The sequence below is a fragment of the Strix aluco genome, chromosome 7, assembly GCF_031877795.1.
Source record: "Strix aluco isolate bStrAlu1 chromosome 7, bStrAlu1.hap1, whole genome shotgun sequence".
Taxonomy (NCBI): Eukaryota; Metazoa; Chordata; class Aves; order Strigiformes; family Strigidae; genus Strix; species Strix aluco.
This window is the reverse complement of record NC_133937.1, coordinates 39,255,975-39,283,020: the sequence shown is the minus strand read 5'-3', so window position 1 is coordinate 39,283,020 and position 27,046 is coordinate 39,255,975. Positions and strand designations below refer to the sequence as shown.

Below are 27,046 nucleotides of genomic sequence, written 5' to 3'. Positions count from 1 at the left end.
CTTAAAAACGCACTTTTTAATACAATATTTTTAAAAAATTATCAAAATTTCAGTATAGTAATCCTAATACATCTATAGTTTTTTTAAAGAATATTTACAGAACTGTGATGAAAAATAAGACTTAAGCACATGAAAATTTAAACAGAAAATAGCTTAAACTGGCAATAAAGTAATATGGCTTCCTGACTGCTGAACTGATCAACAGAAAAAGGGGGACAAATACTGATACAAAAAGATGGTTTTTTATGTTTGGAGTTTTGCATAAGCACCCCATGGTTTTAGGAAGCACTACACATAGACAAATCTAATTAAGATCAATTAAAACAGTTACCTAAGCTTTATTTGTAAACACCTTAAAGACTATATTTTGATACTAATTCAGTGACCGCTTTTCAAAATCTGAGTTTAAAATCTGAGTGCAAATCAATTCACATGAAAAGATGCAATTTCAATTACTGAATTGATTTAAAAGCCGGTTCTGTGACTGTTTCTGTGACTGTTAAGATTATTTCCTTGCTCTTGCACTTGTTCTTGTGCTTGATCTTGTCTTCCTGTCCGTCCTTCCAGTCGTCCGAGTAGCCCTTACACCCTCTTCACCAAGTTGTTCTTTGGCTTTGTTTCTTCTTCCTTTTTGGAGCGATCCATTTTCATCGTTCTCTATTTGTACACAAAAAAAAAAAAAAAATTGTATCATAAATCAAACATTTCATACAAAATTCAATCTTCAGTTACATTGTTTTTAAAGGAAATGTCCCTAATGACTACATTCCAAAGATTTCATCTATGAATTCAACAAACCAGTTACAAACCCCACACTTCTGCACATCCAATATCCTTTAAGATAAATCCCCGAGGACTTACAGCTATTTCTGAAAGTAGGTTAACATTAATGACAGCACCAAAACCAATTAGCTACCGTTTGAGCTAAAAGTTCCTTCTACTGATATGTAAAACTAAAACATATCCAACACCGAAGAAAAATCCTGCACAAACAAATATCTAGTAACTGTTCTGTGGTTCAGATAAAGCTGGAAAGTTAGGCTTTTAACTGTAAAGAAGTGACTAGACCCCTAAAGATCGAGATAGCACAGAAAAGTTAAGCTGCTCCAAGAGATAAACACTAACCCAAGCACCAGACATAGAAACCATCACTAAAATCCACGTGAGGAGAGATGACCTCCCCGGAAGAGAAACCATGCGGGCAGGTAGTAAAGCATCAGAAGAGATCAACCCTTTGGTGAGTACCTACAGCAGTAGCAGGAAGCAGGAACTAGCAAGTGTGCAAAGGGAAACAGAAAAAAACTCAATAAACCAAGACAGATACATGGCAACAGAGAGGTATGTGTTATATGAGGACAAGCACGTGCAATAGGAAAGGGAAAGAGCCAAAGAGAAATAAAACAAAGGGCACTGTCAAATCACAATAAGGTTTTTAACACGATTGCCAGGAAATCCCTCAATATGTAGCTCTAAAGATTGTTATTTCCATTTGCATGCATTTATTTGACAATATTTCTTAATTGCATCATGGCAGTTTCATCACATCAAGCTGAAAATTGCAGGGAAGGCTTTAGGAGTCTGCAGCGAGAATTCTATTGGCTTGGGGAAAGCAAAACAGTAAAGGAGGAAATGGGAGACACGTGGAACTTTTGCTGTCTTTTTAGCTCAAACACAGCTTCGAGTCCTTCTAGCATCAACTTCAAAACCAGCTGATGGCTAGTGAAGGTTCTCCCAAACCTAGAGCTAGAAAAGCAGGAGCACGGATGGTATTTAGGAGAAAAGATGAACAATGGGTGCTATAAACTTGTTCTGTCACTACCACCTTCATCTCCACATAAGCTACTTGCTGTATTTACTCTAAACTACATTGTTAATGATTGAGATAGAATCTATTCTAGAAAAGCATGAAGACATTTGAGTACCCTAACAGAGGAATACTCCGTGTCATACCCCATCAAATCAATCCCTTCCACTTAGGAAAAACATCTGGTTTATGTAAGGTAACACCGACCCTATTTACTAAGTCTTCTTGCTATATTGAAGCCCTACTCGCTATAGTAGAGCACAGCAGCCCACAGTAATACTAGAATTTTGTACACATTTTTGTTATATCCATAAATAACTTCGCTATATTTAGAAAGCAAATTCTTGCCTTACCTGATTTTGATTTTTTGGATGCCAAGTCATCTGCTGCAAACTGACATTTTCTTGTGCGAGAAGAGGAAGTTGCCTGTTGTATAGGGTTAACTTCTTGTTTCTTAAGAATCCCCTTTTTACATCTATTTATGGGCAAGAAAGGATTTTCCCTGAGAAAAGCAGAAGTAGTTTCTTCAGATTTGGAAGAAATTCTTCTCTTTCTGCCCACTCTTGATGGATTTCCTTTTGCAGATAGAGCTACTGCCAAAAGTATATTCTGTTGTTCTTCAGGAGTTTCAGGATTGTCCAAAATCAGCTTTTTCTTTCTACTACTTTCTTTTGATAAGCCCTGTTTTCCCTGAATAGAACTTGTGGCTTCTAACAAGAGGGCAATGCCTTTCCTTCTGCCTCTTCTCAGCTGATTTTCTTTTACGGGTGAATCAAAAGTTTCTAATGGAACATTTTGATATTCTTTAGGAGCTGCTTCTCTACCATTATCTGCTGGCAAATGGCGTTTTCCTCTAAGAGAAATGTGATTAGTTGTGTGTGATGCCAGAGCAGTTTCTTTCCTTCTGCCCCTTCCTAAAGGCTTCTCTTTTGCACAGGACACTGTTTCCAAAGACATATTTTGTTCTTCATTAGTACCCTCCTCTTTATCATCAGTTTCTGACAAGTCAAATTTTCTCTGGATAGAAGATGAACTTCCTGCCTCTGCTGCTAGATCAATCTTTTTCCTTGCGTCCCTCACTGATGCATTTGTTTTCACCTGCAAAGTTTTATTTCCCAAAGCTGGATTTTGATCTTCTCTCACAGTCGTCTTCTTATCATCACCTTCTGGTAACCCATGTCTTCTTCTGACAGGAAGAGATCTAGATGTTTGTGATGCTGCAGCAACCTCTCGTCTTTTCCCTCGTCTCAGGGGATTCTCTTGGGTTGAAGAGGGAGCAGCAAACAAAGATGAATATTGCTCTTTTACAAAAGCCTCATCTTTGCTATGACCTGCAATTAATGTTTGGTTTTCCATATAGTCAGAACAAGCTACTTGTGGAATGGAAACAACTAGCTTTCTCCTGCTCCTCCTTAATTGCAAAGAAGGATTTTCTGAAGTCTCACGTTGACCATCTTTGCAAGTCATTCCTTTGTCATCCTCGGGTAAACTCCATTTTCCTCCAGCTGCTTTGGAGCTGGCTTCTTCAAGTTCAAAATTAACTTTTCTACCTCTACCTCTTCTACATGCTGTTCCATTTTTCTGTGCTTGATTCTCTTGCGGGATTTCAGTTTGCTTTGGTTTAAGTATTCCCTGTTCATTTCCCGCCTGCTTTCGACGCTTAAGAGCAGGACTGTAACTGTCTGCAGCAGGTACCTTATTTCTTATGAAGAAATGAGGCATTTCTTCACTGTCTTCCACACCACCTTGTTTAGGTTTGTTTTCAGGTCTTTTTAAACCTGTTTGCAGCTGACAATTTTCATTTTGAATGCTACTAGATATGGCTGGATCATCTTCAGTCTCTAAGATGCCATTGAAGCCATACTCCTGCAAAGTCTGTTTTCTATTTGCACGTTGGTTTTGTACCACTGAAGAAGCTTTGCCACAAGACTCAAGACTCTCACCTGCATGTTTTAACTCTGCTGTTTTTTTCCCTTTACCTCTTCCTGCTCTTCGAGTAGCTCCAAGTCCTTCCACAAATGAATCAATTTCAACTTCTTCTGGATCAGGATGCTGTGAAACAGTTTCCTCTTGGATGCAACGGTTTGCTCTCCTTCCTCTTCCTCTGTTTTTAGCTGCTGAAGTTGAAGTACTGATCTCTTCCATCTCCTCTTGGGTGCTCTTTTTTTCCAGACTTTGCAATTCTTTTGAATTCAAATTCTTTTCACACTGCTTTGCTGAAGCAGGATGGACTTTTGTCTTCCTCGACCTGCCCTTTGTTGGTCTCTGGGTAGAGTCGTCTTCACTAGTTGATTCCCTCTGTTGAGAATCTTCACTTGGTGAAACATTTCCTTTATCTTCTAAAATAGGGGATTTTTTTTCCCCATTCAAAGTTTTTACAAAGAAAAGAACACAAACAAAAGTTATATATTACTATGCCTGATCAAAGTATCTGTGAGTTTCAATTTTCCTAACAGACATCTTGCTCAAACAAATCACACTAGTATGTTAAAAAAAATTTAAAGTAAATAAAGATTTTAACTAAATCCTAGATTGGACAGGCTTCTGACCAAAAATGTTTGGTTTATTTGGTAGGTAGCATTCATAGGTTTAAGCTATGTTCTTGGAAGTCTTTACAAAAAAAAGGTAATTTTAAGTGGAGATGTTTTACACTGTTACGTTTGGAGATGCCAACCTTACCATACCAACTAATTACTACACCGTTACTTCTACACCATTAGAATTCCAGCACCTGGTGTTCATTAGGGATGACTGCACAAATTCCATGAGCTATCACTTCACATATACAATATACAGCTTCACACTGTATGTTCAGGAATTTTAAAAACATGTTAGAACTTGACAGTAACATATATTACTTTGTATATTCATCTTTCCTCTAGTTAAAGTATTTGTACTTACCATATTTATGACTGGAATTAGTACAAGGAGGTGCAGTATCTTCTTGCTCAGAATCCGGAACACTTCCTGATCCGACCTAAGGGAATAAACAATCATCCATAAATCCATCTCTGACAGGACCAGAAATAATGGAGCCAACCAATACAAAATTAATGTATAGTAATGGTTGAAAAAAGTCTTGTCAAGTACTTTCCTCTAAAAATGAAATCAACTCAGTTTTGTAACTGCATCCATGTATTTGTTATTAGCACACAAATGTATCAAACTTCACCCTTCTCATCTGAGCTAGTGTAGCAGTTTTTAAAGGGAAAGATTACAAACACTGCGTAGAGTTGAAAAAAGTATTAATAAGATTGGCTGAAAAGTGTCTAAATGAGTGCTCAAAAGGAATTTGGGGTATTGAAGCTGAATTAGTTGAGTGTTTTGTAGTGTTTTATTGTAGTTCTACACAGATGAGCACTAAGCCCAGTGATCCTTGACATTTTACCTATGGATCTGGGTGTGAACAGAAAAATCAATACTAATAAAATTCACAAATGATAACAGTGATGAAGCTGTGAATTATAAGGTCAGAATGGTAACCCAGAGCAACCTCAGTAACTACTTTGGGTTCCTTCAGTGAAAATACATGTTAACACAGGCAAACGCACAGCGACAGAGCTACCTCTCTAAAAGAGGCATCCATTCAGGGAGCGATGAAACAAGCACTTACGGGCATAGTGAGCCATCAACCGATCACGTGGTGACATGTTTTCTTCAATGCCCAACACTTTGGGATGTGCAAAGACAGAGATAGCTTAAAATCTAAACTATGGGGTGTGAAGCAGCTGTACAAAACAAAACAAAAAAACCCGTGTGTCTTCTAACAAGGGGGCATTCACCTGGACAGCTACCAAGGAAAAAAAAAAAAATGCCATCTTTAGTGTTTTCAAATCAACAGGAGGTGCCTTTCTAGAAGGTATTATTTCCTCCAGAGGTTCTGGGCATGACATATTTGAAATGCTGTAACGTACAAGATGTCATACAAGGAAGCCTAAGCATTCATCTCAACCACAGGCCTCAAAGTTTAAATACGTTCCTTCCAAAAGCTAAAGAAAGCATTTTACCTTTGTTTCCTCTGGTATTTCAAACAATTCCGCAAGTCCAACATAGTCCACTTTGAAATCGGAACATTTCTGCTTGGGTTCTGCCATAAGCCTTTGCAGACCCACAAAATCATCAGCTGGTTGATACTTTTCTCTCGGAGCCTTCACTAATGTACTCATATCAAATATATCTTCTATGGGTTCAACTCCTATGGGTTCAACGTTTTCCTCTGGTGTCTTGAAAATACGGCTGACTCCAATCGTGTCTTCTACTGGTTGATATTTCAGCTTTGGAGTTTTCCTGGTTAAAGTAACACCTGCCACATCTTTCACTGCTTCCCCTTCTTGTACAGGAGTCTTCAGCAATCTTTGAAAGCCAGTTTCACCCGTAACAGGTTCCAACTCTTGCTGCGGGGTCTTCATGAGCTGCTTGATGCCCGACAGGACCTCGATGGGCTCTGGCTTTCGCTTTGGGGTCCTCATGAGCTCCTTGATGCCCGACAAGGCCTCTGCAGTATCTCCCTGAGATACTTTAATCTCATTTTTGATGTGTGATTGTGTTTCAGTACCAGTTTCAGTTGAAGTCTCCTTGATTTTTGGAATGTTTTGTAGATTTTCAAGTGCCATTTCACAAATGTCTGCTTTTAATTCAGTTGAGTGCTTTCTAGCACTTCTTAAAGACTTCAATCTTTTCTCTGTTATCTTTATTTTAAGTTTAGTTCCACTCTCAGATTTTTCTGCTGTGGCAGTCTTAGTATCTTTGTTAAAAGTCTGTTTGTCTCCTTTTATCTTTGCTGATGGGCCTTTACGAAGCTGCCGCCTTGTTCCAGGAAGGTCCTGTGAAGAAGCTTGTTTAATGGAGATATTTCTAGCTCTTTTGGCTCCTTTAGGTGGAATCAGTGATTCTGTATTTTCTACTTCCTTTATTCCTCCAGACCTTCTAGGCCACAGAAGCATTTCTTCACTGTCTTCCACACCACCTTGTTTAGGTTTGTTTTCAGGTCTTTTTAAACCTGTTTGCAGCTGACAATTTTCATTTTGAATGCTACTAGATATGGCTGGATCATCTTCAGTCTCTAAGATGCCATTGAAGCCATACTCCTGCAAAGTCTGTTTTCTATTTGCACGTTGTTTTTGTACCACTGAAGAAGCTTTGCCACAAGACTCAAGACTCTCACCTGCATGTTTTAACTCTGCTGTTTTTTTCCCTTTACCTCTTCCTGCTCTTCGAGTAGCTCCAAGTCCTTCCACAAATGAATCAATTTCAACTTCTTCTGGATCAGGATGCTGTGAAACAGTTTCCTCTTGGATGCAACGGTTTGCTCTCCTTCCTCTTCCTCTGTTTTTAGCTGCTGAAGTTGAAGTACTGATCTCTTCCATCTCCTCTTGGGTGCTCTTTTTTTCCAGACTTTGCAATTCTTTTGAATTCAAATTCTTTTCACACTGCTTTGCTGAAGCAGGATGGACTTTTGTCTTCCTCGACCTGCCCTTTGTTGGTCTCTGGGTAGAGTCGTCTTCACTAGTTGATTCCCTCTGTTGAGAATCTTCACTTGGTGAAACATTTCCTTTATCTTCTAAAATAGGGGATTTTTTTTCCCCATTCAAAGTTTTTACAAAGAAAAGAACACAAACAAAAGTTATATATTACTATGCCTGATCAAAGTATCTGTGAGTTTCAATTTTCCTAACAGACATCTTGCTCAAACAAATCACACTAGTATGTTAAAAAAAATTTAAAGTAAATAAAGATTTTAACTAAATCCTAGATTGGACAGGCTTCTGACCAAAAATGTTTGGTTTATTTGGTAGGTAGCATTCATAGGTTTAAGCTATGTTCTTGGAAGTCTTTACAAAAAAAAGGTAATTTTAAGTGGAGATGTTTTACACTGTTACGTTTGGAGATGCCAACCTTACCATACCAACTAATTACTACACCGTTACTTCTACACCATTAGAATTCCAGCACCTGGTGTTCATTAGGGATGACTGCACAAATTCCATGAGCTATCACTTCACATATACAATATACAGCTTCACACTGTATGTTCAGGAATTTTAAAAACATGTTAGAACTTGACAGTAACATATATTACTTTGTATATTCATCTTTCCTCTAGTTAAAGTATTTGTACTTACCATATTTATGACTGGAATTAGTACAAGGAGGTGCAGTATCTTCTTGCTCAGAATCCGGAACACTTCCTGATCCGACCTAAGGGAATAAACAATCATCCATAAATCCATCTCTGACAGGACCAGAAATAATGGAGCCAACCAATACAAAATTAATGTATAGTAATGGTTGAAAAAAGTCTTGTCAAGTACTTTCCTCTAAAAATGAAATCAACTCAGTTTTGTAACTGCATCCATGTATTTGTTATTAGCACACAAATGTATCAAACTTCACCCTTCTCATCTGAGCTAGTGTAGCAGTTTTTAAAGGGAAAGATTACAAACACTGCGTAGAGTTGAAAAAAGTATTAATAAGATTGGCTGAAAAGTGTCTAAATGAGTGCTCAAAAGGAATTTGGGGTATTGAAGCTGAATTAGTTGAGTGTTTTGTAGTGTTTTATTGTAGTTCTACACAGATGAGCACTAAGCCCAGTGATCCTTGACATTTTACCTATGGATCTGGGTGTGAACAGAAAAATCAATACTAATAAAATTCACAAATGATAACAGTGATGAAGCTGTGAATTATAAGGTCAGAATGGTAACCCAGAGCAACCTCAGTAACTACTTTGGGTTCCTTCAGTGAAAATACATGTTAACACAGGCAAACGCACAGCGACAGAGCTACCTCTCTAAAAGAGGCATCCATTCAGGGAGCGATGAAACAAGCACTTACGGGCATAGTGAGCTATCAACCGATCACGTGGTGACATGTTTTCTTCAATGCCCAACACTTTGGGATGTGCAAAGACAGAGATAGCTTAAAATCTAAACTATGGGGTGTGAAGCAGCTGTACAAAACAAAACAAAAAAACCCGTGTGTCTTCTAACAAGGGGGCATTCACCTGGACAGCTACCAAGGAAAAAAAAAAAAATGCCATCTTTAGTGTTTTCAAATCAACAGGAGGTGCCTTTCTAGAAGGTATTATTTCCTCCAGAGGTTCTGGGCATGACATATTTGAAGTGCTGTAACGTACAAGATGTCATACAAGGAAGCCTAAGCATTCATCTCAACCACAGGCCTCAAAGTTTAAATACGTTCCTTCCAAAAGCTAAAGAAAGCATTTTACCTTTGTTTCCTCTGGTATTTCAAACAATTCCGCAAGTCCAACATAGTCCACTTTGAAATCGGAACATTTCTGCTTGGGTTCTGCCATAAGCCTTTGCAGACCCACAAAATCATCAGCTGGTTGATACTTTTCTCTCGGAGCCTTCACTAATGTACTCATATCAAATATATCTTCTATGGGTTCAACTCCTATGGGTTCAACGTTTTCCTCTGGTGTCTTGAAAATACGGCTGACTCCAATCGTGTCTTCTACTGGTTGATATTTCAGCTTTGGAGTTTTCCTGGTTAAAGTAACACCTGCCACATCTTTCACTGCTTCCCCTTCTTGTACAGGAGTCTTCAGCAATCTTTGAAAGCCAGTTTCACCCGTAACAGGTTCCAACTCTTGCTGCGGGGTCTTCATGAGCTGCTTGATGCCCGACAGGACCTCGATGGGCTCTGGCTTTCGCTTTGGGGTCCTCATGAGCTCCTTGATGCCTGACAGCACCTCAATGGGCTCTGGCTTCTGCTTTGGGGTCCTCATGAGCTCCTTGATGCCTGACAGCACCTCGATGGGCTCTGGCTTCTGCTTTGGGGTCTTCATGAGCTGCTTGATGCCTGACAGGTCCTCGATGGGCTCTGGCTTGCGCTTTGGGGTCTTCATGAGCTGCTTGATACCTGACAGGTCCTCGATGGGCTCTGGCTTGCGCTTTGGGGTCTTCGTGAGCTGCTTGATACCTGACAGGTCCTCGATGGGCTCTGACTTGCGCTTTGGGGTCTTCATGAGCTGCTTGATACCTGACAGGACCTCGATGGGCTCTGGCTTCTGCTTTGGGGTCTTCATGAGCTGCTTGATGCCCGACAGGACCTCAGTGGGCTCTGGCTTTCGCTTTGGGGTCCTCATGAGCTCCTTGATGCCCGACAAGGCCTCTACAGGCTCCAGCGTCCGCTTTGGGGTCCTCCTGAGCTGCTTGATGTCCAACAGGACCTCGATGGGCTCTGGCTTGCGCTTTGGGGTCCTCATGAGCTCCTTGATGCCCGACAAGGCCTCTACAGGCTCCAACGTCCGCTTTGGGGTCTTCCTGAGCTGCTTGATGCCCGGCAGGTCTTCGACAGGCTCCGACTTCTGCTTTGGGGTCCTCCTTTTACTTCCTGATTTCAGCCGAGATATCTCTTTTTCCGGAATTATTGACAAACTAGCCACACTAACATTTTCTCCCAGCATAGCTTTTATTTTTTCAGGAGTTTTCATGGATAATGTATCAAATACACACTTCACCGACTCCTCTATCTGAAAGTGAAAAATGTCTGGACTATCTTGTTTCTGTTCCGAAGCATCTGAACTGTTTAACGGTGACACCATCATCTCTCCTGAAATAAGTAGAAGACTTATGTAATTTGGAAAAATAACGATGGTGAAAATCCAAACATTCTAGTTGCTATAAGTAAGTAAAATGGATTCAAACAGCCAGAGCCTTTTAAAAACACAAATACAAAACTGTGCATCAACAGTTGATTTGGTAATTAGCTCCTACGAGACACAGCATACATTTAAAAAACTGACTATAAAAAAAATAGTTTTTATTTAAACTGATATAAAAATAAATGTTTTCCATTATCTCTAAAATTTCTAGTGCTGCAAGTCTTTTATTGCAATTTCCTTTGTTTTGATGCAATACCAGACATAAATCAGAAATTTTCACATTAAGGAACATACATTTGACCTTTCTGACAGCAAGGAAGAAAAACATGACAAGAGATATTTATAAAATTCTTATCTCAAGTTGGAAGGGACACCTGAGGATCCCACCTCCCTGCTCCTCACAGCACTACCTGAAACTAAACCATATAACCAAGAGTGTTGTCTAAACGCTCCCTGAACTCTGACAGGCTGTGTGCTGTGACCACTTCCCTGAGCAGCCTGTTCCACTGACCAACCACCCTCCCAGTGAAGAGCCTCTTCCTAACGCCCAACCTCAGCTTCCCCTGACGCAGCTTCATCCCATTTCCTCGTGGCCTATCCCTGGTCAGCAGAGAAAGGAGAGCAGCACCTCCCCCTCCACTGCCCCCCTCGAGGAGGAAGGGCTGCCATGAGGGCACCCCTCAGCCCTCTCCAAGCTCAACAACAAACCAAGCGACCTCAGCTGCTCTTTGCAAGTCTTACCCTTCAGGCCTTTCACCTTGGTCACCATCCTCTCGACACACTCTGATCTCCTTCGTACAGCCACGCGCCCAAAACCCGAGGAGGGGCCGCAGCTCTGCAGCGCAGAGTGGGACAGCTGCCTCCCCGACTGGCCAGCTGTGTTGTGTTTGCCGTATCCTAGGACACGGTTGGACCGTTTGGTTGCCACGACTCACGACGCAACTTGCCATCAACCCAAACCCCCAGATGCCTTTCCACGGGGCTGCTTTCCAGCCTCTCATCCCCCAACTTGTACCTTTAGCCAGGATTACTCCATCCCAGGTGGAGAATCCTGCACTTGCCCTTGTTAAATTTCACACGTTTGCTGATTGCTCAGCTCTCCTCTCCCAAGATCTCTCAGGAAGGCCTCTCTAACCAGGAGGGAGCCCCACAGCTCCTCCTACTCTACTGTCACTGACAAACTTACTTGCCCTACATTCCATTTCTGTGTCCAGGTCATTTATAAAATCATTAAAGAGCACTGGCCTTAAAATTAAGCCCTGGGGGACCCCACTGGTGCCTGGCCACCAGCCTGATGTAACCCCATTTACTCTCTGAGCCCGTCCCGTCAGCCAAGTGCTCACCCAACATACCATGGACTTGTCCAGCTCTGTGCTGGACATTTTATCCAGAAGGATACTGTGAGAAACAGTATCAAAAACTTCACTAAAATCCCAAACCACCACATCTACTGGCTTCTCTTGGTCAACTACATGGGTGGTGACTTTGTCATAAAAGTAAATTACATTGGTTAAAGCAGGACGTTCCCCTCATAAACCCGTGCTGGCTATGACCAATGGCTGCGTTCTCTCAAGTGTTTTTCAGTAACTCTGTCCTGGTTTAACCAGGATAGGGTTAAATTTCCCCAGCAGTGGGGGGGGGAGCTCTAGCCGGGTTATTCAGATACCATGCAGACATCACATCCTGGCAGGTCACATTTTTCCTGGTGCAGGAGCGCGGTGCACTCGTGGTTTTGTACATCGTGCTTCCCACTGCTGTATTTGGTAGCTATTTTGCTCTGTTAATTGCTATCGCTATTACTGTTATTGTTGTTGTTGGTTGTGTTGCTATTGCACTGTTGTATTAAACCTTTCCTTATTTCAGTCTCGGGGCTTTGTATTTCACTCCCTTTGTGGGGGAGGGGCAGCGGCCGCGTGGTCTCAGACCCCGGCAGGGGCTAAACCACCACAAACTCCTAGAATAAACTTCTCTGTAATTTTGCCAGGCACTGAAGTGAGGCTGAAAGCACTGTAATTACCAGAGTCTTCCTTCTTACCCATCTTGAAAATTGGGACATTTCCCATCTTACTGTCACCCTTCCTAAGACCACCGAAAAATAATGGAGAGGTCTCACAGGAACATCGGCCACCTACACCAGGTTTGTATGTGGCTGGTACTTGGAAAGGTACTTTTCACAACTATTCCTTATGGTCCCTGCAGAGGCACAGAGTTCGAGTTTTTGGATTCTTTTGCATCCTGCTCATTCTGCGGAGCCAAAAATGACAAAGCTTGGGAAAAGGTGAATTTCTCTGGCTGTTTAGTGCCAACTATTTATTTGCCCTCACCATTTCCTAGCACAGTAAGCATGAGCATTACAACAAGCGTAACTATGCTGCTGCTCAGCAGATGCAGCCAACATTCCTACCACTAGTAAAAAAGAACTGAAGCCAAGGAAAGGTTATGGAAATAACTCAGGTCAGAACAATTCACCAAAGATTTTAAAAGAAATTGTATTTTCTTCCCAAAACAATTTGAACCAAACTTATGCCAGAAACGCTATTTCCAGAATAATATACTCAAAACCAAGGCTTGAATGTTAAAAGGCTAACCTTGCTTTGGTCCCTGGAAAAACAGTGGCACAGGTTGAAACACACCTCTCGGCACAGGAAGAACGGGGTTATTGGGAACAGTCAGCTTGGATTTATCAGAGGAAAAATCATACCTGACCGATCCAATTACCTTTTATGATGAAAAGAGCGCAGTGGCTATTATTTAATGCAACTTTAACAATGTTTTCAACACTGTCTCCCACAATATTTTGGTACTTAAACAGGAACATCACGGTTAGATGAACGGGCAACTGGTTGAATCAAGAACTGGCTGGTGGATCAGGCTCAGAGAGTTACAGTTAATAAGTCTCTACCTGCCGGCCAGTAACAAGGAAGCGTACTGCAGCCTGGAGGAACAGGCTAACTCTAATAATCTCAATCTTAAAACTATCTGTTCATTTTAAAAGCATAACCCTCATCTTCAAGCTAGAAATAGAGTATGCAAGTCTGCTGGTGTCAGTTCTTAAATCAGGGCTTGTAGGATCTAGCAATAACTTGCCTTTGTAGTTCCTATCCTGTCAAGTCCTAATCGTAAAATGTTCAAGTCCTTCCAAATTCCTGGTCCAGCAGCATTAAGAAACAAACTTAAGTTTTTCAATCCATATTCCCTAAATGATGAAACTAAAGCATTCACGACATACAAAAGCATTGGTGTGTGTAGAATCTAAGATTAAGGGCTTGCCCACCGATTTAAGGAAAGCACTAAAGAATAGAATAACTAACAGCTGCTAACGGACATCTTCAAGCGCATGAAGATCACTCTACTAGTTCTTCTTTTCAAAGAAAAACTTTTTACTGGACTCCCTTCTGAAGTTTTAACAAGGTTTGTTACATCTAAGCCTGACTTCCACAACATCTGAAATAAACCAAAATACATTGCAATTATTATTTTAAATATTGGAGGACTTAATTCTTGATTTTTCATGATGCTCATCATCATCAGTAGATGATGCTCAATTTTGCTAAATTCTCAAGAAAACAGAATTTTAATTTCAAGAATTCTGGGTTATACAGGGACACAGTGACTGGTATGCAAGCTTATTAGGAAAAGCTGCACAACAAAGTACCATCTCAACAGATTTTTCTAACGTGACACATTTTTGGTTTGTTTGTTTTTTGTTTGTTTTTTTGGGTTTTTTTTTTAAATAGACTTTTTCTGCAAGATTACACAATGACCTCTCCTTACCATGAAACTTGGTCACTGGATTTAGATGTATCCAGACAACCGATTAAGAAAGCGCCACGCTTCAACATTTTGAAGTTTGATACCAAATAAATAAAATAACATCTACTCAAAAATTAACTGGAACTACAAACATGTCTTAATACATGATAAAAATCAATGGTTCCTTTTATGGGTTGCCAGATGCTTCATCTCAATACATCGAGTCTGCCTAGGCTGAGCCTACTCGCTGTCTCAAGCAGCAGACACACCACTACACTGCTACCCCTAAATATACCAAAACATTTCCTTTCTTTTCAAATAACATACCAGATTCTTCAGGCGTCTGCAATTCAGAAGTTTCCACTGCGGTACATGTTGGTGTAAAATCAGTCTTCTGAACAGAGGCCAAAGGTAAAGTTTTTCCACTCTTATTTTCTGGAGTTTGAAACATTTCAGCTATTCCTATAAATTAAATTCAGAGAAATGAGCATATGCTTTGACAAAAGAACTACACAGTTGTCAGAGTGAGCAACAGATTTCAACACCTTACCTGTGAAGCTTTCATCCATATTCATGTTTAGCTTCACGATAGGATTTTTTACCACTTTAGGGACCTGTCCAACTGTTCTGACTGTGGTGGAATAAGCTCTACCTACAACTATTGTAGCAGGTGACTCTGCATGACCTGTACTAAAATGACCTTTTATTTTTCTTTTTGGAGTCTGCAGAGGGGAAAGAAAAGGAAAAAAAAAAAGGTTAGTAAACTAAGATAGCTTTTATATAAAATCTACATTTCTTATTTGCTGTAAAAAAAGACATCAACACCCATTTAACATCATACTAGAAGCTCATAAGCTTCCCGTTTCTGTAGCAGAATACCTACAAGCTGGTTTGTGGTTATACAAAAACAAAAAGAAAAGGAATACCTTTGGTGATTTGGTTTTCTTCTTTAGGGAGCTTCCTTTTCGGACACTTTTTTTAACAGTCTTTGACTGTGGTCTTGCAACACCTAGTTTCACCACTTCTGCCCAAGATTTTGCAACTAGAAAGCAAAAGAGAAATAACCACTTTAATTCTCAGCTGTATAAATTGAAGTTCACACTTAATTCCCTGTGAATTTGCTGCAGTCAGGCACAGGGAAGTGGTTGCATCATCTGACAACACCTACACTAAAGTGCTCTGTGAAATGCTTTCAGTTGGTGGACCCAATTTCAGCTGAACAAGTGTCCAATTACCCGCTATGGCTATTTCCACAGCAAAACAAAAGCAAAAAGCTTCATACAGAGTCAAATAGATGTAAGATCCTAGCACTAAAAGCTAATCCAATTCCACCCTCACTCTTTTTGTATGGAAAGAATTTTTTCCAACAGAAGTTTGCCATGAGCCTTTCAGTCTCGTTCATTATTATACCTGAACTTTTCCCTGGTGGGACATGAGATTTACCATCAGAGAAACAGCTTCTACGTGATCCATACCCAGCTTTTCTTTCACCACCTTCCCAAGGAATTTCATAGTCAGGCAATTACTTGTTTATACTGCTTACAGCATTTAGATCTACAGACATTCCATAATTTTTTCTTATATCACCTTCTCCTTATAACATCCTCTGAAAATTCCCAAAGCAAAGTTGTCTTTATCACAGCATCATTCTGTACACAGCAGAGGAATAGGGAAAATAGTTACAGGTGTGTAATAAATGAAGCTGTAAGGACATCTCATAGTCTATTTCTGAAGTAAAGGAGGTAGAAGACAATGATTATATAAAAGAAATGCTTTTTTTTTTTTTTTTTAAGTAGAGATAAAAAGGGGAATGCCCTTCCTGAAGAAAAGGATGTTATTATTTTCTTGTCAGAATTGCTGTGCAAGTTAGGGAAAGTCTGTAAATAAGACTTCAAATGCTGGCATTGCTAAGGTGTTCAGAATACATAGAGAAGGGCCAAGCATGCAGGAAATTATCTGAAAAAGCACAAAGTTTTATTTTGGATACAAAGTAGACACCTAAAATTTTTAAGAACTGTGGCTTTCTTTTCACATTACAGAATAAACTGATGCACTGATATAAAAAACCACTCACGCATTACAGAGAGGTGGTGAAAAATGGTGTGTTACTAATATTTGTGAACTACTCTGTTGCTATGAAAATGAACGGCACAACCAAAGCCACTGAAAAAAGAACCCCCACTTATTTCACTAAAAGACTAATACCACATTCAGCTGTATTAACCAGGAAGTACTGTGAAGACCTGTGATTTTATCTTATCATGTAATAATATTAATGATGAGATCCTTATTGGTACACATATGCAGCACATTGTTCAAAAGTTTAAAGTGACACTACAAAAAAAATGGAGACAGTAAAGAGTAACAAAAATTCCTGGGTGAATAGTGGTGTTAGTGGGAAGTTTTAAATTTGACTTTGAAAGAGTCAAATTGATTTAATTTATGAAGTAGATGACAAAGACACATTATCTGTAAGCTTCTTCAAAAATAAAAACATCAAGAACCAGATGCCCCCTATCATAATGTTTCCAATGCTGTGAAAACCTTTTCAAACCAGTGTTCAACATTCAAATTCAAATGTTCAACTTCAACATATTCAAATTAACACCCAGTTACCACCCTATTTTTTTTAATTCTGTTATATACCACTGTCAACAATTAAATGCAGTCCAGCCCATGGACAAAAGTTGTGAACTGCCTATAAAAAAAGGCACAAAGAAAACAAACTGAAGCTAGATTGCTATAAAACTCAGGTTTTCACATCAAAATTGATGTAACTGATACAATGTAATGTAGTTCAATATTACCTGAACTTGGAAGGACTTGAAGGATCACTATTGCAACTAACCTCGCAAAGAGAACCTTAACTCTACCATTTTTCAACTTCTGAACTTTAAGATGTGTTCTAAACAGGGTTTCATATATGCTTTAGTAATTTGCTTTATGAATATGAGAGAATGTAACACTTTGCGATTCCCAGGTTGTTTCCAAGAAGTCCAACAACCGCCAGAAGATATGCCAATCATTTGGTGGGCTCTGCATAACAAAATAACAGGCCTACTTCAGTTTTGTTCCTGTATTTTACAGCATTAAAATTACTACTAAAAATTATCTGCTGAAACAAACCTAGTAAATTGGCACTAGAGGCACCGCTTCTTCTTTTTGCATTGATAACTGCTACAGCCCCACTTCTCCTCATGGGTGTGACCTTTGAAGCAACTTGTGCACTTTTTGTCAATTTGTCAGGTGTAGTTGTTGAAGAGGTTTTATCATCTTGGTGAACGTGAGAAGATTTAGGGGTTTTCACTTGGGGATCATTTTTCTCCTTCGTATTCAGGTTTTCTGCAACGGCATCCTTTTCTTCTGCAATTGGGGATGGTGTTGTGATGTGAGACACAGAGAAACGGCCTTTTGTGAAAAGTGCTGGAGAGCCTAAAGGAAGTGTAGGTGTTGCTTTCCCAGAAGCAGGGGATGAGGCCGCTGGTGACTTCCAGGCTGGCAAATGCTTTGGTGACATGGTTTCTTTCTGCAAATGTTCAGAAAGTTCCTGGTAGAAAAAAAAAGATAAAGATAAAATGTTACTGCACATAGCTCAACTACATCCCTGGCAAGTACATACAATAGTATAAACTATCATCAGATCAATCGAGAAAACCTTAAATATTATTCTCTGAAAACAAACTTGTAACAAGTGTTAAATTTCAAAACAGTCTCACAAGACAGAATCACAGAATCATCTAGGTTGGAAAAGACCTTGAAGATCATCTAGTCCAACCATTAAGACACATGCAAATTCAATCGAATAAATTAACTGAACTTCTACTTTATTCAAAAGTTTTGTTCATATCAAGTACACTAGATACATTTCAACCAGTTTACATCAACAGCGAATGTTTTCAAAGTTCTAGCCAAACCACATGGCAGTAGCTTCTGCAGTCTGTCAAACTCCTCTTCTTTTTTCTCTTACTTAGGGTAAACTGGAGCTTGTAGACACTGCTTCTAAGCGCAAACATACAGAAATACACTCCTGTGTATGCGTGAGAACAAGCAATAGCATGTGAGGTGAATAAAAACACACCTGTATAAAGGCAGGTGGATATAAAGTGTAAGCCGAGCCCTTTCTTACAATGGAAAAGTTAAAAAAATGCTGAGTAACACTTGATTTTAAATATGATTTTAATTTGCCATTAAAATCTCCACTTCCCAGCATACACCTGACAAGGTTTACTACTAATTTTTAGAAGTCTTAGAATTTATAAATTCTGCTCACATTAATTATCTTCGCAACCTGATCAGTCTTAACTTTTACCTGGACTGTGAAGCGCTTCAATCCCTGAGCCTTTTTCAGAACGGCGCGTGGCGAGTTTCCAAACGGTAAGCTCAGTCTGGCAGGAATTGCACCTCTTTTAATGGGCGAGTTGGGAGGCAAACTTTTATCAAAAAGTTCTGGACTTAGATGACCACCAAAAGACACTCTCTTCCTTTTTTCTAAAGGCTGAAGTAACAAACCACCACTTTTCCTCTTCTGAGATAGCATTTTTGTCTTGCCTAAAAATAACAATTGAAAATATTTCTATATATCTAAGAATCCAAGCCAACGTTTTAACCAGCAGAGAAAACAGTGCTTACTTGGGCCTTTTAATGTTGGAAACATATCGGAAGAGATAAATAGACTCAATTAAGTAAACTTTTATACATATTATTGTGTATTTTTATGGTCACTATAACTACACGATAAATATTTTAGAACTAATGTGTCAGCAATGAGTTCTACGTTTCACATAAGTGAAAAAATTATCACAAAAACACTATGATAATTTCTCAAATATAAAAATGACAAGGGATTAAACATATCTACCTGACTCTCCTCCAGCCAACAGGCCAGAAACATTCATTTCTGAGACAGCCTCATTGCCTTTCAGTACAGCAGCACTTCCAGAAGACCTTCTCCTGGACGACAATCTACGAGGTCTCATATCACAGGCATCTTCCAAATCTTGTTTCTGGTGATGCCCCTTCGTGGCCAGGTCTTCTTTAGCTCCCTTGTCGTTTCCATCTGGAGTTTTACTGGGATGTTCTTGAACAGCACTTGTCTCCAAGGCTTTTTCAGTTTGCAGACCAGAGGTCCTTGGCCTACCCCTTTGTCTTCCAGAGTCAGACTTCGGACTAGCAGTAGATGACAGTTCTGATGTTAACTCTTCTGCGGCCGGTGTCTCCAAATGGACACCTGTGTTTGATAATTCTTTACTTTGCCTGTTACTTCTTCTGGGACTCTTGGAATTTGAAAGAGAAACGGGAGTTTCAGAACATTCCTCTTTTGAGTTAACAAAGTTTGCCTGATCACAAATTTCTTTCAGCACTTCTTCTTTTACAGATCTTCCTGGGGTACGTTGTTTACTGTTTCGTCTTTGTTTTAAGCATTCATTTTCTGCCAAAGGCAGTTGTTTGAGGCTATCATTTCCACACACTGAATCTTCCCTTTGAGTCTCAGCTAAAATTTCTGAAAAAGACTTACATTTCAATGACACACGTCGCTGAGTTGTTGGAGTATCAGTATATACAGGACTCACTCCACTGGTTTCTTTGGTAGGTGATATGAAATGCGACCGAGGACTCCTCCTCCTGGATGTTGGTGTAGACAGAACATATTTATCTACTTCAGAAACATTAATTGTGTTTGTCATTTGTGCTAGTTTAGCTACTGCTGCTGGAGAGCTGTGTATTTTTATTTTATCTGCACAATCCAAGCATTCTATAATGCACGGCTTCAGTGGAAATGCTGCATTTGCATCATTCTCCTTACTGGATTTGGTTGTAACTTCAGTACTTTTAGAACTGCCTTCTGTACTTAGTTCCTTACGATCCTGCAAGTGATTTCTTTCCCCAGCATGTCTTGGTGTCTCCTTTGAAATAGAAGTTCGAGGACTCCTGGTAAAACTCTTCCTGGTAGCGCTTCCTACAGCTGAGATCTGGTTAAATTCTGAACAGATTACTTCTTGCTTTATTTTACATTCTTCAATATTTTCACTTCTACTTCTTTCTTTTTCTTTAGTCAGGCTTCCCAGATCATAAACACAACTCGATGAAGTTCGAGCACTTGGCTCTAGCAGAACAGTCTTCCCATCTTCTTTTGCAGCTTGTTGACATACATTTCCCTCTTGCAGAGTCTTCTTCACTTTAATCTCACATTTCAGTTTTTCATAAAGTTTACTAAAGGGAGACATTTCACTTTGCCTCCTACTAGAGAGATGTATTCTGTGTGCAGATTTGGGTGTTTGTAGTTTGACAGGTAAAGCTTTGCAAGTTTTTTCCTCTGTACTTTGTTTATTTTCATTGGCATTTTTTTCTTCACATTCAGCATTATCTGCAAAGCAAAGCAAAAAATAATACAGATGCAGAGTTACTTAAAAATGGTAGAACTACAAATATGAGTTCCATAAATACAGGTGAAAATTCCATCCTTTCCTCTCCCAAGATGGTCAACCAGGGTCCAGGATACAGTACTGTAAATAAAGCTCTGTTAACCAGAACAATTTTTCTCATGATAGAAGTATTAGTACCTAAATATTTAATTAAACTTTAAGTTGTAATCTGGAATTCATCCCATATTCAGGGAAGGCACTTGATGTTTCACGCTTTTGTTTTTCATCAGAATCAATGGCTCATAAACATCTTTCAGGGCTGCCACAAGACAAATCTGTGAGCATACAATCAACCCACCATTTAGATCAGCTCACCACACTTCCATCTGCTTTTCATCCTGCATTTACATAGGTGCTCCGTTGCTTTAGGGTAAAGCCAGACTGCAGAGCTGCCTCTTCCCAGATGAGACACAGCAAGTGACTGCGCACGTGCTGCCATTCCACTGGATCCCGGGACACGCACACGAGGAAGACTGAGGCAGAATGCTTCACTTCGGGCTTCCCATGAGCAAGGGGTATGTGCACACTAACAGAGTTCATCTGCTAAGAGGTGCTTTTTTTAAGCCCTGAGAAGCTGAGACCTGACGTACATCATCTACAGGGTCTATTTCTCAACACCACTTTATGTCAGTGGGAACACCCGCTGGAAGCTGATACATGTTGACTTTTCTTAATTGTGATGGGAAATAATCTGTGTAAAGATTAAGGTACTGACACAGAAAGGAAAGCCTATCAATTATCACAGAAGCATCCAGGTTGGAAAAGCCCTTGAAGCTCCTCCAGTCCAACCATGAACCTCACACTGACCGTTCCCAACTCCACCAGATCCCTCAGCGCTGGGTCAACCCGACTCTTCAACCCCTCCAGGGATGGGGACTCCCCCCCTGCCCTGGGCAGCCCATTCCAACGCCCAACAACCCCTTCTGCAAAGAAATACTTCCTAAGAGCCAGTCTGACCCTGCCCTGGCGCAGCTTGAGGCCATTCCCTCTTGTCCTGGCGCTTGTTCCTTGGGTTAAGAGACTCATCCCCCGCTCTCTGCACCCTCCTTTCAGGGAGTTGTAGAGGGCGATGAGGTCTCCCCTCAGCCTCCTCTTCTCCAGACTAAACCCCCCCAGTTCCCTCAGCCGCTCCCCATCAGACCTGTGCTCCAGACCCTGCACCAGCTCCGTTGCCCTTCCCTGGACACGCTCGAGTCATTCAATGTCCTTTTTGTAGTGAGGGGCCCAAAACTGAACCCAGTCATAGAGGTGCGGCCTCACCAGTGCCAAGTCCAGGGGTAAGATCCCTTCCCTGTCCCTGCTGGCCACGCTATTGCTGATACAAGCCAGGATGCCATTGGCCTTCTTGGCCACCTGGGCACACTGCTGCCTCCTGTTCAGCCGGCTGGCAATCAACACCCCCAGGTCCCTCTCTGACTGGCAGCTCTCCAGCCACTCCTCCCCAAGCCTGTAGCGCTGCTGAGGGTTGTTGTGGCCCAAGTGCACACCCGGCATTTGGCCTTATTGAAACTCCTACAGTTGGCCTCAGCCCAGCAAACCAGCCTGTCCAGATCTCTCTGCAGAGCCTCCCTACCCTCGAGCAGATCAACACTCCCACCCAACTTGGTGTCATCTGCAAATTACTGAGGGTGCACTCATTCCCCTCGTCTAGATCATCAATAAAGATGTTAAACAGAAGTGGCCCCAAAACTGAGCCTTGGACACCACTCGTGACCGGCTGCCAACCAGATTTAACTCCGAATCACCACAACTCTGGGCCCAGCCATCCAGCCAGTTTTTCACCCAGCAAAGCATGTGCCCATCCAAGCCACGAGCAGCCAGTTTCGCCAGGAGAATGCTGTCTAGGAAATGCTTCTGGGAAAGGGGAAAAGGAGTGAGTGGGGGAAAGAGACACATGGGAAAGAACAGGAAATTAAATCTTTCTATGAAAGCTGTTACCCGACTGCAGACAAGTACATCAACATTTTTTTTTTTCACTCAGTTGACAAGTTGTTCCCTTAAAGTTGACAGAACAATGAAGCAAAGACTGTTGTATCGTAGGACAGCATTGGGGAACCTGTTACCCGAATCCTGCAAACACAGATGCGCTCACAACAACCTACTGAAATGGAACACTTGGAAACAGTCTGGGCTTTTTGCACTGCAACAACCATTTGTCACAAAAATCAAACCCATCTGTAGATAAATAGCCTCCATCTAACAAACTTTGTATCTTCCCATGAAAATCAGCATTAATTAAGACAAGAATGATGGGAAGGTGAAGTCCTGGCATTTAACCAGTCCATGATCTGTAACTAGCCAGACTTGGTAGCTCTAGAAGATTTTCCTGGGTCTACACAAAACAGCTATTGTAAATTATTATTTCCATCATCAAAATTAACCCTTCCTACGTATCTCCAAAATGATAGCTGTTTCAATTTCTTATCAGGAAAGAATACATGAGATAACGCAATGTTTGCTCAAAAGGAAAAAAGAAACTCATTAGTACAAATGAGGAAAGCTGTATTCTCGATCAGCAGAGAACTGCAAGTTAAATTTTAATCACAAAGGTGAATTTGTCATGTTGTACTTATCTGATGCTGCTGAAAAGTAAAATGTAATAGGCAATTGTTGCATGTATCAGTTTCAACTGGCATTTGTATGGCTTTGCAAAGCTGGTGTAACTCAACTCCCTTCTTAGCTATAATGTTCATAAACTGAATCTGCACAAGTCACTTAAAGCAATATAAATGGGTTTTGCCAACTCCAGGCTAACTGTTACTGCCCATTTGTCAGGATGAAATTCAACTGAGCTCTTCTGGCAGGACTTGGCTTTGGTAAATCACAGCATCTAAGCATGATGAGATAGTACACTGACTTGGCAAGGTGTATTGTACTGAAAAGTCCTAAACCACATTTCCTTTGCTCTTTTCAACCTTGTTTTTCTTTTTATGCTAAGAATAAATGCAGTTAAGGGGGAAGAAGAAAACAAAGCCCCCATAAAACAGGTACCAACCTGAAGCATGAAGACTTTTAGATCCTGAAGTTTGTTTGTGTAGTAATTCCACTTCTGCCACCTGCTGAACATGAAGAACCTGTAAATTTGCACAATATTACAGCAGAGCAACAAATATTTTACAGTTTAGCTTTCACCTGCACATTGAAAAACAGTATAGAAGTATATGCATTGTTTACTAAACAGGCATAGAAGTATTCAAATGAAATCCTAGAATATTTCAAAGTTGAAGCACACTGACCAATACACATTTAAGGCCCTATATAGCAAGAGTGTAAGTCTTGTTTTGCCATTAGAATTATTAGCTCTAAAAGCAGCTGTATCATAAGAATATATATAAGCACACTTGAATCTCACCTTCTTACCAGACCTACTGGAAAATTTTTATTTAAATAAGAGAACTATAAAATAATAGTAGAAAAAAAAAATCTTTCAATAGCCACAGTACTCACAAACTAACACCATCCCCTTTAAGGGAGAAAACTTTGCTGAGAACAAAAAAAGAAACTAATGGAAATAAATTATTAAAAGACAGGCTTAGCTTGATATTTATAAATTCTAACAACACATTAGTGTACTAGCACATAGAACAACAGATTATTTTGGAAAAAAAAAAAAGAATGCTCATTCTCTAGGGCAAACTTCCCTGTTTAAAATATGAGGATATCCAAGGCTCATAACTCTGCATTTCCTCCATTCCATCCTCTCTTCGAAAAAACTATGGATTAATTTTTAATAGTTTACCTGTATTAGTAACATCATAGATTATTAAGGATCTATTACCAGAAACTGACAAGTCTAAAATTAATAAATTATTAATTTTTTAAAAAGTATTTATCTGAAGGAGTTTATTCGTATTTTCAAACAGGAAGTTAGTCTATGGCTGAAAAATTATTTCTAACAAGAAAACAGAACAAGGAAATAGAATACTGTATCACTACCAATACCAACGTACTTGCAATAAATAACCTATGGCCACAAAATTACCTGCAGTGTTTCATCTTTTGGAGACCTAGAACGTTTCTTTCTTGGAGTTGATTGGAGAGGATATTCAAATCTGGAAGAAATGTTTAAAAAGACAACCATTTTTTGACAAATTGCTGATGTCTAAATCCCTATTATTAAGATAAATGACCTAGCAATAGTTGTCCACTCCCAACAATACAGACATACCACTTTTAAAGGCTTTAACTACATCAAACTAGTTCTAAATTTTCCCCTAAAAATGACTACCCTCGAAACAAAACCACAATGATCTCTCTAGACAATTCTATCTTTATTGGTTTAGCTTAACGTAATATAAAAATGATAAAAAAAAAAATCTTTAAGCAATCCTGCTTTCTGAAGAAGGTCTATAAGACCTCATAAAGAAATATGAAATAAACTAGATTAACTTCTGCTCCTGAAGATGGTGAAAGGACATTTTAATTTTTCCCGTTTATCTCCAGCCACCTTCTGCATCTCCATCCAACAGCAGAGCCTGCGCCCACAAAGGTCTCTGCGCTCTTTGCCTGCACAACACCTTCCAGGATCAAGGCACTAACAGTTTGGCAGTGGCACTTACCTGAAAGAACGATCAATAATAGTTAACACATCTCCGTGCTTCAGAGGTACAGGTTGCTGAAAACAACCACCATTCAGCTGCGTAGGATTTACCGTACTTAAATTAGTCAGTATTGCCTAAAAATAAAACAAACATTTTGTGTAGCCTGATGAGATCCAACAATGCAACGTATACCTCATTAAAATATGTCAATCTTACCTCCTTGTTTTCATTTACTTCAATTTTACAATGTTCTTTCGACACCTGAGGCAATTGGATGCGAATATCACATTCTGTTCTCCTGCAGGTGAAAATACAGTTTGAGTTTCAAGACATGCAAAAGACAGAAGAATCTGACTACTATAGAATTAGGTGATTTCCCAACTTTTCAGCTAATAGTTGTGCAGCACCATGGTACTTTCTTAAATTTGGCAATGTGAAGAAAATGAACTACCTAACTGCAGCAAAAAATAGCAGCTCATGCTTCTACATCATCAGAGAATCCATATCAGAAGAAAAAATGTGAAATACGCAAATTCTGAAAAAAGCAGTTCACAAGCCAAAAGAGACATCTACAACATATCTCCTGGTTTGAGATTACCTGTTTCCTGACTTGCAAGTTGCTGAAGACTTCCAGAATATTTTTAGGAAATACCAGCATGTTCTTAAAATACCACATGTTCTTAAGTTCACTCTTAAGCATTTGTTACTTATCACCCTCAGAGACAGACCATTGGTAGCTGGACCTCTGGTCTCACCTGGAGAGCCACCTGAACCTTCTCTAAAAGCTGCTAGTAAGTGAAAGTTATGTTTCTAAGTGTACAGACTTTCTCTTTTTTTTTTTTTTAAGCTTTTGACATGCTGTAGCTTGCAGGCAGCAGACTTATCCACTGTCATACCAGAGGTACTACTGTTCCCAGAAGCACCAACACCTCTCACTGATGCAGCTGGCAGAAATTAATGTTTGTACCATTAAGTATCATCTGTCTGGGCAGCTCTGCTGAGGCCAAGGAACAGGTATTATTGACCCTGGAGAGCTTCCCATAGATTTGCCCTGAAGAATCTGATTCCAGACTGAATAATTAGTTATTTAAGGTATCTATCAGACAATAAAGTGCTGAACAGACCTAGTTTAAGGGAAGTAAAACCACTTTATTTAAAGCCTATTTATAGTAAGATAATCTAGTCAAGTCTTCACATACACCATTCAGGCATATTAATTTTATCTTTTAATGTGAAGTGGCTGGATCAAGCTCAAAACCCACTATCACTAGACTGTATAAGTCAAAGTGAGTTTCAAGATTGGAGGAGGAGGTATAAATTTTTCTTCATATTTAATATCAATTCTAGATATTGCCTGACATATTCCATTACTGAGGTTTCAGAGAACCAAACCAAAACAAAAAGGTTGAAAAGAGCAGTGATGTAATGAAGATTGTCAAAACCAAGCCATGTACCTCACTTCTCTTCGCTAGTCAATTATCTGGAAACTGCCTCAGAATAAAGGTATACCATCACTTACTTGTCAAATGTGTATTACTTTTAATCCCTCCCCCAGACTTCCTTTGGCCAGAAACTTTAAAAAAAAGAAAAGTAGTAGTTCTGGCAAGGAAAGGACAAAAAGCAGTAAAAAAAATTAAGTTCAGCTTTCTAGTCTTAACAGTTAACCTTAGTCCAATGTCACCTTCCCTTCCCTGAACACCATTCACAACTAAACATTTTTGCAAATAAGTATTAGAAGATATAATCTGCAGGAAAAATATCACTAATATTATTTTGATGTACGCAAGTACTCAACCAATTCTCACCTTCCAAATAAACAAGAACTTGCAGTGAGTGGAAAACTAATTCCATCAGTCCCATTCCGTTTAATTACGATGATATTCCCAAAGAGCGGCAT

The 27,046-nt window shown here is 39.8% G+C and overlaps 1 protein-coding gene across 1 annotated transcript; it reads right to left on the bottom strand.

Moving 5' to 3' along the window:
- Positions 1–281: 281 nt before the first annotated feature.
- On the bottom strand, positions 282–27,046 carry MKI67 (marker of proliferation Ki-67). The gene is made up of 17 exons (XM_074831536.1): positions 26,955–27,046; positions 25,366–25,447; positions 25,168–25,283; positions 24,591–24,660; positions 23,604–23,682; positions 19,045–20,550; positions 18,496–18,734; positions 17,313–17,733; positions 15,113–15,228; positions 14,737–14,908; positions 14,514–14,648; positions 9,033–10,381; positions 7,927–8,002; positions 5,812–7,364; positions 4,706–4,781; positions 2,158–4,143; positions 282–657 (listed from the first exon to the last, which is right to left on the bottom strand). The coding sequence occupies exons 1-17, from the start codon at positions 27,044–27,046 to the stop codon at positions 506–508; spliced, it is 8,220 nt and encodes a 2,739-aa protein (XP_074687637.1). The 3' UTR covers positions 282–505.